Genomic DNA, 12,006 nt, shown 5'->3' with positions numbered 1-12,006 from the left:
CGGCGCACGTCTCAGAAACAACGAGCCTACCGGCGGGTCGGTTAATTTCGTACGAAATTTGGGCCTGGATTTCTATTTTGGACTGAGCCCAGAACTATATTAATATAATTTGATTTGGGCCTAAATTTGGCCCAAATTATGTAGAGTGAGTTAAGGCCCACTTTCTTTGACGTAGTCAAATGACTAATAGCGACGCATTAGCATTAATTACGCTACAATAAAGTGTAGATGGATATATAAAAGAGATTAGTGATATTGTTGGACCACCGTGCATAATTAATTATTGAAACTTTAGAAGTTCACTTTTCAGTGCCGCGCATGTGTGCATTATTATTATTATTATTATTATTATTATTAGATGGCCAAATAATATAAAATAAATAAATAATGTAATGGGTCGGATGACTCCCCTATATTATAACATTTGTGTTTGTTTCAAAGTATTTTTGAGAAATTTACACTATTTATATAAAAAAATATATACAAAAAATTAAATCAAATATTTTTTTTATTTTTTATTTTATATTAAAAATTATTTTTATATTCAAAAATCATATCGATACTTATTTATATTAGATCATGGTATTATTCTAATTCAATTTTTTTACTAATCAAATCTCAAATTAAAATCCAAACCGAGCAAACACAAAATTTAAGGGATAGATAAATAGTGTCAAAAATTTTAAAACCGGCCATTCAACCGAAATAATAATAATAATAATAATAATAATAATAATAATAATAATAATAATAAAACCAATATATTGTTAACACCAATAAACAAATGCTATGTTTAATTGTGAGATTTTAGACCAAATTTTACTATTTTAATTTTATTTTATTTTTTTAAAAATATCAAATAAAGACTCTTTTTTTTTTATTTTATTACACTAAAATCTAATTTTACATTCAATTATCATATCAATACATGTTTATATCACATCAAATAACTATTTCAATTTAAAATTTTACTATTCAAAACTAAAACAAAAAGAACATAATATTACAAGTAAATATACCCAAACATATTTTTTTGTTTAGTAGATGCAAAAGTTATAATATTAATCTTAAGGGTATTTTAAATTTTTTACTGTTAAAACACTAAGGGTGTGTTTACTTGTAAAGTTTTAGTTTTGGATTTTGATTTTAAATAGTAAAATTTTGAATTGAAATAATTGTTTGATGTGATATAAATATGTGTTGATGTGATGTTTTGAATGTAAAATTAAATTTTAATGTAATAAAATAAATAAAAATTGAATATTTGATTTGATGTTTTTTAAAAGAAAAAAAAAATTGGAATAGTAAAATAGGTGTAAACCTGACAAGTAAACACACCCATTGTTTTTAATAAATAATAATAATTAGAAAACAAGTATTCTTATATAATACAAAGTCACAAATATACAATTTTACATTTATTGGCAACAAAAAATAATAGTTCTTCCGTTCCATAATAAATTATTCATTTTTTTATTTTAGTGTCTCATAAAAAAGTATCAATTTATTTTTTTTTAGTAATTCTACTATCTACCTAACATTACAAATACTCTTACAACTTACAATATATTACACAAATATCATTACCTTTATATCACACGTACTAATAAGATTATTTTAGTCATTTATATTTTATTCCTATTATATCTCAATATATTAATAATATTTTTAAAATTAAGTATAAAAAAAAAACACACACACAAATGAATATTTATTTATATTATGAAAGGAGTAATAATAATAATAATAATAATAATAAGTAGTGGTTCACTTTTATGCAATAGTGTATAAAATTTTAAATTATTTAATATGGTGACCACTTACTAGACATGAGGATGTTAATTGATTTTGACTTTTTCCACGAGAATTTATTGCATTGGCGTTTGATTGGAGGTTGGTCGGTTAGAGGCGAATATCATAGTATTGATTGTCTATGTAAAATATTTGGACATTCCTTTGAAATTTTAAGTCGGAAGCCGACTTTTTAATATTTATTGAGCCTACCAAATCTGTTGGAGGCTGAAATAATTTTGAGTCTATTTATATACACACTATTTATTTATTTTTGTTATCAATAATATTTTGAAAAATACATATTAAGTATATTTATTTAAAAATTAATTTATTATAAAAATAATTTGTGCTAGCACTTGTTACAAGCTAATTAAATAAATATATATCTCTTTCAATCCAATTTAAAATATTCTTTTATCATTTTTATATTTTTTTTAATTACATACTAATGTTAAAATACTGTTATTATTATTTAAATTACAAATATATCATTATATATAATTATTTTTTATATATATGATAAAAATATAAAACACTCTTATACACTCCTGTTAACTAATAAATATTATTTTTTTTAATATATTACAAAGAAAATCCCCAAAAGCCCCTTTAATTTGGGACAAATAATTACTTTTTATGAAATATTATACTATTAAATATTTATCTTTTATCGTTTTAAATATTTTTTAAATTTTTAAATTATCTCTATTAATAGAGCCGTAATGTAAAAATATTGAATTTATTTTCATTTAATGTATTTGTAAATATTTTTATTTTTACAAATATTAACATGAAATATACATTGATATAATTAATATAATTTTTTTTAAAATTTGTTTTCAGCTATATAGTAAAAACTAGAAAGAAAAAAAAATTAGAAAAAAAAAATTCAAAAAAATTAAAAAAGAAAGAAATAGACAAATAAAAAACAATACAGAATGCAAAACTTTATTAATAATTTTAAGCTTTATTTTAACCTAAAGATATAAATATAAAAATTAAAATTTTAAGAATGAGATTTAAAAGTAACAGAGGTATCCCCATTACAAAAAAATTCTTTATTTATAGAATTTTAGACCATTTTTTCAAATCCCATCATTTTAAATTCCACCTTCCTTTTTTTATGAATTTCATGGGATTTTATGGAATCCCATTAGATCCTTGAACCAGCCCATAAGTATATTGTTTAGTTTAAATATAATATATATTAATATTATTATTATTATTATTATTATTATTATGTTTTAAATGTATTTTAGCTAAATAATAATAATTATATTTTTGTAAAACAGCCACATGGGATGGGATCAATGCGACACTCGAATAAAGAATGTTATTTCTTTATTTGTAATATTTCCTCGATCCCAAACATTCTACAATATTTATTTATTTTTGTTTGCCCTAAACTCACTTCAATATTTTTAAATTTAGAAATAATTAATAATATTTATATATATATATATTAATATACACTTCATTTTATCTCATTACATTACTCAAATAAAAACACAAATAATAATTTTTTTTTCAATCACATAACTTAATATCCAAATTATCTCAAATTACCATATTTAATACTTTCCACCTAAATTTTCATGCCAAAGACAAATGTTGCACGGTGTATATAAAAAAGGAAGTATTATATTAAATTAGTATTTCTGATGAAAAATTAAAAGTTCATAAAAATACATACATTATTTATTTGTTTATTTATTTATTATGGAGTCAAACAACATCATTATTAAAAATACATTGAGTTTGTTTAGTTTTTGTTTGAAATTAATATATTTTAAATTGAAATTTAATTTAAATACATTTTAATATTCTATCCGTCTCATTGGAATGGTGATTTTTGCTTTTTTTTTACGTATATTTTTTAATATTAGTATTATATTGGATTGTAGTGAAAAAGAAAATAAATATGTTATTAGTATGGTGTAATATAAAAGTAATGACATTTGTCTAATATATTGTAAGTTGAAAGGGTATTTACTATAATACTCCCTCTGTCTCTTAACAATCTATCTAATTTTTTTTATTTTGGTCCGTCTCATGACAAAGTATTTATTTATTTCTTTTTAATAATTGTATAATCCACCTAACATTACAAATATCATTCCAATTTACAATATATTACATAAATGTCATTACCTATATATCATACAATACTGATAGAATTAATTTAGTCTTTTTACATTTATTTCTACTTTATTCCAATATAATACTAATATTTTTAAAACTATATGAAAAAACAAATGAATTATATGAATAATAATTGGGGCGAATTTTGCCCAGCCCCCTCCCAACTCTTGTTTTAATGGAGCGAGTAATCAGGATATGTTAGGGGTTTTAAGATATAAATTGAGGGAGATTATGAGTTTGATAAATAATTTATTCTGAACCCAACTTCATCCTCAAACTTGCTTTAAATAATATTTATAAAAATTAAATATTATTGTTTTATATTTATTTACATTGTCTAAAGTTTTAATTTTATATTTTTACAGTTTTCATTATCTTTTATTTTATTTTTTTGCTTTTTTACAGTTTTCAATCACACTTATTTTTCTTTTTTTTCAAATCACCATTCTTCCACTGTTCAATCCTTGTTATAAAGATGTCATGGTTGAAAGTATATTACGTTGTTTTCTTTGTAGTTTTAATATAGATTTTTACTCTAAATTAAATAATTATATTATACTATAAATTTATTTTCATTCAAAACATCACGTCAATATCTATTTATATCACATCAAACAATTATTCAAATTTAACTTTTTATTATTTATAAATTCAAACCCAAAACTCCAAACTCGCAGACAAACACACCCTACAGTTTCAGTAATTGAGATTTTATTCAACAGCCGAATTTTTATTATATTTTATTATATAAGTTATAAAATAAGATAAGAAAAAAAATAAAAATCTATATTTACATATATTTTATAAAAATGAAATGGATTTTCTGAATTAAACGATTTTGGGACAAAACTAATTCTGGGATCTATATTTTTCTGTCTGCAAAATTCATACCAAATTCACTCTTTTGCCATTCCTATATATCTTATAACAAAGTAGTAATACGTTTTTATTGAATATATTAATTTTAATTTAAAATAAAAATGAAACATACTCCCTCAGTCCCACCACAATTGACACTATTTCTATTTTTGTTTGTCCCGTACCAATTGACACCTTTCTATTTTTGATAAAAATTATTAAACCAAAACATATTTAACAAATATAAATCAACTTAATTAACTGCGTAACATACAACATCATAAATGACGTAGGACCCATTAAAAACCCATTTATTTCTACATATCTCCAAAAAAAAATAATATATTTTTATCTATATTTAAAACTACACATCTTTTATGAAATTGATTTATGTTAATTATAAATAAACTAAACAAAACAAAAATATTTTTTTATTTACTTGTATTATTGAAGATTTTATTCTCTACAAAATGATATCCATATTGCATATATTTTTAATTGCTATATAATTTTGAAATATTTAAATATATATTTTAATTTTTTTTAATTATATATATAATTTACTTTAAAATTATAAATATTATTAATTATATAAAAAATAATATATAATAATATCATAACTAATTATTATTAATTAAGTAAACATCCTCACCTTAAATATAAAGGATTCAATTCTTGTTGGGACTAAGTATATTGTTGGTAATAGTAAATTGTGGGAAATGGCAATGACACATGACTTAATAAAGAGGGCTCTTTAATGCATATATATATATATATATATATATCAATTTCCATTCATTGTCTTACCCTTCACACCCTTCCTCATTTTATAGTATCTACACTTCGATCTTATAAATATATTTATATACTCCCTCTCCTTCATTCTATAATAAAGAATTAATTTTTTTATTTTAATTTGTTTGATAATAAAGTATTAATTTTTTCATTTTAGTACTTCCTATAACAAAGTATTAATTTTTTTATTTTATATATTACACAAATATCCTTACAACTTACAATATATTACACAAATGTCATTACTTTTATATCACATAAGGTTAATTTAGTCATTTCTATTTTATTTCTACTATATCATAATATAATAATAATATTTCTAAAATTACGTGCAAAAAAAAATAAATTTAACATAATATTCCCAAATTTTATTATGTTGGACTTTGTATTTTTTGAAAAAATTATATTTTTTTTCGCTCACAAAACATCTCATCAAATATTATTTTAATATCAAACTCAAACCAATTTTTTTTCCAAACTCATCAAAAGAAAAACACCCTAAGTTTTGTTATTGTTTATTATAATATATTGTGTTATAATAAAAATATATCATGTTATATATTAATTTTATCTTATAAAATATTAGATCAAATATTTAATTTTTTGTTATTTAAAAAAATTCAAAATTAAACTTTTAAAAATTTTACTTAAACAAAACCTAATATATATATATATATATATATATTTTAAATTGAAGGCTTCAATTGAGTTTGTATATTTGATGTATTTTAATATTTTTTTATACTTTATTTTCACTCGTAAAAGAAATAGTATCTTGTTATTTAGAGGCTCTCTCTCACACACTTACACACAAAATGTGTACTCAGGCCAACAAATACAATATTAATAAAATACTTCTATCAATTCTAAGTGAATGTATTTTCTTAAAAATCGTTTTCGTTTGTTTGTTTTTTTTTTTTAAATATTTATTTCATATTATAATAAAAATAATTTATATATAAATATTAAAATATTTTATAAAAATATCAAAATTATCTTACATATATTTCTGTTAATCAATTAAAATGTTTTATTATGTTGTATATAGAAGTATTAATATGAATTTCTTGTTTTATAGAGTATATAATTTGGATGAGCCTTACAATAGAGAGTATTAATCTTTATATATTTACGTAATATTCTTTAACCAACATAGAAACAATAGCTTTGTTCTTCAAACATTTATTATTATTTTTTTTTTCAATTCGATTTTCAATATATATTAAAATTTTATTTTTTTATATCTCAAATAAAATTATAATTCAAATCAAAACACTAAACAAATAAACCCAATAAATATACGTACTATTAATGGATGAATAAGTATTACTGTATTTAACAATAAATTCTTAACATTACTGATATGTTTGTTTTAAAATGTGTAGCTTGAGAAGTTTTTTTAGATAAAAATTATTAATAGCATAAAAAGTAATATTTTATATTTTATTTGTTTATTAATAACCTAATATCTTTTTTTTTTCTAGAGGATTTTTAATAACTATAATCTTATTTTTATTTTTAAATACAAATTTTTCTTTTTCATTTTCATTTATTTATTATTTTTAATTTTTATTTACCACACAAGATAAATTTGTTAATTTATATATATAAAAAAAATTATCTAAAAGAATGGTACAAATGTATTTTAAAACAATAAAAACTGAACGGAAGGAATATTAAATTATTATTATTTTTTAAATAAATAAAATGTATATTATATATTGTATAAATATGGGTATTTATTGTATATTTTTAATACTCCTATTCTTTAGAAAAAAACATAAGAAAATTTGTATTGAAAGAACAAATTTTTATTCTCATAACGAGTATTACTATATCTTATTTAGTAAAAATTATTTAATTATTGAAATTATATTTTTATAATTTTATGTTTGTAATAAAGGAATTATTACCTAATCAAATATTCAAAAGGCTTCTTGACGGTATGGGAAATACCTCTTTTTAGCAACAGGTTGAATCACGCTTTTTGACGTATAAATATTACTAACCACAAACAAAGGTAAAAACGTGTTTAACCCACCGACTCTGCAAACACGGTTTTTCTTATAAGTTTGCCAACATTTCTTTTAGTTCTGCCTTCGTCATTCTCATTTCTTTCATTTTAAAATTACAATCAGTAAAGTGCGCAGTATCGTGTTCTTGCTGGTTGGTTTCTTCACTGCTGCTAGCCTGATCGATTGCGTGTATCGGTTTCGTACACGGTTCTGCTATTTCGTCTCCGTCTGCATGCGATGATTCGATAGGAATAGGAAATCGGTGCTGTCTATCTGACGATGGGGTCGTGTTTGTCTCGGGAAGGAAAATCAGCTCCGAAAAGGAGACCGTCGACGCGAATCACGAACAACTCGGCGCCGGAAGGAGGTTTTGGGAGCAATCGATGGATGAGGATGCGCTCGTCGAGGAAAGAGGATAATCAGATTAACGAGCGAGCTCTGGCGGCGATTCTGCAGCAGCAGCTGCAAAACGGCGGCGGAACGGCGCCGTTTGATAGGTCGGCGTCGTTGAAGTATCCTGCTAGAAGCTCGAAGAAGAATCAAGCGTTGCCTCGAAGCTCGAGCACCAGAGCGCGGTCGCTCACTGATCCTTTGCTTCAACCTCACCAGCTTGTTAATCAGGTATGGAGTTGAGATAATTAACCGTCGTTTTTTCGTTTCTGAGTAATTTCATTGATTTAGCGTTTCTTTTGCTGAATATGTGAATCATACATTTATTTTATTTTATTTTTAGTTTTTTTGATTGATTATTGTTTGCAGGACTTTTCTTCTTGTTATTAAGTTTAATCTTAAATTTTAATATTAATTAGTATGAAGTTATTGCTACGAAAGCTATTTTCCCTTGCAATCAAGTATCTACCTGTAAAGTTGAAGCTTTACAGCTTTTAATGGAGTCTGTGTTGCTCGTGGAATTTGGATATGAAATCATTAGTTTTGTGGTCGAAGTATCACACCATCTGCAATAGCCTCTTCCCCAAGGGAAGTGCCCATCTTTTTACAGGTAAATGTAGATCTCTCTTATAAATGTGTTATTGCAGAACAATACCCAAAACGGTTCTTGCAATGCAATTCTCTCTCCTCTTTTAGAGAGAGAATAAATTATCATGTAATTTTATATATTTTTATTAATTTTGATACTTTAATATAATGAAAAATAAATACATTATATTGAATTATTAATTTTCTCTATAGTATTTGGCAAATTAATATTATAAAATAGGATTGGTACTAAGATCAATAATAAATTAGTTGTATTTTGTTCTTTAACTGGAATGTATATGAAACCTTCACCCGTGTGGGTGTTCATGTCAGATTCTTCAGAATTTATATAATTAGTTTTGAGACTTAAAACTTAAATGATATTAAATGATCGTCTCACCTCAAACATTCCTTTTATTTTAATTTGTTTATCATGACAGGATATCAAGCTTGATGATCTTGAGAGCAAGCACTTTGTACTTGTTCATGGTGGAGGTTTTGGTGCATGGTGCTGGTATAAAACTATTGCTCTGTTAGAAGAAGTTGGATATAAAGTCACAGCAGTAGATTTGGCCGGGGCCGGAATTCATTCAATTGATGCAAACAATGTCACAAGCCTTGCACAATATGTGAAGCCTTTGGTTGATATTTTGGAAAAGATCGATGATGGGGAAAAGGTTCTTTCTACTGATTTTTTTCCTGTGAATAATTTCCATGATTAATCTGATGCTATGCTATTGAATGGATTTATGTTAGTTTCTTTGCTGAGAGAAGTAGCAACTAAATAGATAAATCCACTTTCTGTGCTTTACATATGGCATAAGATATGGTTCCGGGAATTTCAAATCCAGGAATTCTTTGCAAGCTATTTTCAAAATATCTACAGAAATTGTTTAATATTTTCATCCTTTTGTAGTTCTTTAGACAGGGTGTATCAAATTATTCTCGATGAATAATGTACTATAGTGGGTATTGGATGCAATATACCCAATTAGTTTTGCTTTAGAATGTCCCTCAGTTATGACTTTTCTATTGTGGATTCACTATGCAGCTATTTCTTAAGATTTCTTTATTTTATCCAGAGCACTTATGCTTACACTTGTGTATGCCGTTTCTTCCAATGATACGAAGAAAGAATTTGGTTTCTGACTTGCATTCTTCGAACATGCAGGTAATATTAGTCGGCCATGATTTTGGTGGCGCGTGTATATCATATGCTATGGAGCTGTTTCCCTCTAAAGTTTCCAAGGCTGTTTTTGTTGCTGCAGCTATGTTGACAAGTGGGCAGAATGCTCTTGATTTGTTCTCTGAGAAGGTCAGTTATTGTTTTGGTTATAAAAAAGACTTTTCTTGGAAACAAATTTTATTTCATTTTGCAAAGTTTGTATTTCTGTTTGCTCTGTGGAATAATCCATAACATATCCTTGTGCTTGACTGGGGAACAATTATATGTAAATTGACCAATTATTGTATTCACCAAATGCACTTTCAAGTGATTAACATAACATTCTTGTGGAGATATTTGGCATTTAACACTGAAGTAACTACAGAATTTTGATGTATGTATGTGTATGTATATATCCCACTTGACTTGAAGACTGGTAGCAGAATATCGAAACAATTATGTAGCCATATTTATCTTAACATAGCTTGATATTACCATGCCATTTCTTAATATTTTTGCATAAAACTAGTGATACTTTGGCGACCGTGTAGAATTACTTTTACTAAAATAGAAAAATGATACTTTAGAGTAGGGCGTCCATGGACGTGGTAAAAATGATACTTTGAGCTGGGACTGAGAGAGTATTAAAATCTAGATCTGGCATTGGGTCGGGTTGAATACTTGGTTAAATCACTCAATCTTAACCTGACCTGTTTATCATCGTGTCGGGTTTGTGTTAGATTCGTGTTGACCCGTATACATAATTAGGTCAAAATCTTTGATTCAAATCACTCTCTTTTTTTTTTTGAATTGTTGTGTTATGTTTGTTTTTTGTCGGTTCTTGTGTATAGTGAATTCACTTAGATTATTTAAAATTGAACTTAGTTTAAATTAATTCAAGAATTAATTATCAAATTAGAATTACTTTACATATATAATGAATATATTATTTCATACTAATATATTATAATAGGGTTATCGAGTGGGGTTCGAGTTGAAAGTCTCAACCCTAACTGGATCTGTTTATAATCGTGTCAACCAGTATATATAATTGGGTCAAAATCCTTGATCCAAATTCAATTATTTCATGTCTGGCTCGTGTCGGCGTCAGTTTTTGCTGGCTCTATTAAAACTGAAATTCGATTGTTGTTTCAGGCCGATTCAAATGACTTGATGCAACGGGCTCAGGTTTTCCTATACGCAAATGGGAGCAATCAGCCTCCAACAGCCATTGATTTCGACAAATCTCTTTCAACAGACTTGCTATTCAACCAGAGTCCTGCAAAGGTAGTCTGCTCTTAACCTCTTGACCACAAATAGCCTCATTTCTAGCTCCAACACCACGAACTTCTCCGGCTGTAATGAAATCGAGATAGAAGCTTAGGACAATGGTCCAACATAAACCAGTCAATTGTTACAGAATGCAGCTTACCTCAATTGCTACTACTTCTATGCTGTCACTACATTTGCCTTTAACTTCATGCACATATTTTCTCTCTAAATCTAATACCTCGAAAATTACTTTCCAGGACGTCGCCCTGGCATCTGTCTCGATGAGGCCAATCCCCTTCTCGCCAATACTGGAAAAGCTCTCTCTCACCGACACAAACCATGGTTCTGTAAGAAGGTACTATGTAGAAACTCTCGAAGACAATGCTATACCCGTTGCTGTACAGGAATCCATGATAAACAACACTCCCCCGGAACGCACGTTCCGTCTGAAAGGGGCCGATCACTCTCCATTTTTCTCGAAACCTCAAGCCCTGCACAAGGTTCTCGTCGAGATTTCAAGAATCCCATGAACATGTCTAAGGTGGATATGCATTGATCATACTCTTTTTTATTATTATTATCACTTGTATCTCTATTGACAGAAAATTTCTCTAAACATTTCAGTATGCATTTCAAGATCACAGAGTCCATAGCTACTTCTTCATGCAGGTATGGAATTCTGTTTAGATTATGCTATTTTAGAGAAGATTTTTGAATGCTTAATTTTATGGAAAAACTCATTGATTTGTCTTTGTTGTATCTTTGTTGAATTATGGATAATTTGATTCTGTATATAGAGCAGAATTACAGAGTTTATAGTTTTACAGATTCTTGAAATGCATTTCTAAGATTCTCGAAGCAATTTATTTAGTTATTATTATTATTATTAATAGTTTCATAACGCGGTAATGGCAAAAATCAAGTTATACTAGGCCAATCATGTGTGACGAGAAGACTTGGAGGGTTGGAGATTGAACAATTGTACAA

At 25.9% G+C, this 12,006-nt stretch overlaps 1 protein-coding gene across 1 annotated transcript; it reads left to right on the top strand.

Annotated features, from left to right (window-relative positions):
• The first annotated feature begins 7,680 nt into the window (after window positions 1-7,680).
• Window positions 7,681-11,902, top strand: LOC127258546 (putative methylesterase 11, chloroplastic). Its single transcript, XM_051285423.1, has 6 exons — window positions 7,681-8,225; window positions 9,023-9,259; window positions 9,754-9,897; window positions 10,903-11,034; window positions 11,277-11,560; window positions 11,644-11,902. Exons 1-5 carry the CDS (start codon window positions 7,884-7,886, stop codon window positions 11,547-11,549), a joined length of 1,128 nt encoding a protein of 375 aa, XP_051141380.1. The 5' UTR covers window positions 7,681-7,883; the 3' UTR covers window positions 11,550-11,560; window positions 11,644-11,902.
• Window positions 11,903-12,006: the final 104 nt, after the last annotated feature.

This window comes from Andrographis paniculata, unplaced genomic scaffold (assembly GCF_009805555.1).
Source record: "Andrographis paniculata isolate CXL003 unplaced genomic scaffold, ASM980555v1 Contig59END, whole genome shotgun sequence".
NCBI lineage: Eukaryota > Viridiplantae > Streptophyta > Magnoliopsida > Lamiales > Acanthaceae > Andrographis > Andrographis paniculata.
The sequence above is the reverse complement of the archived record's forward strand: the minus strand, read 5'-3'. Positions and strand labels throughout refer to the sequence as shown.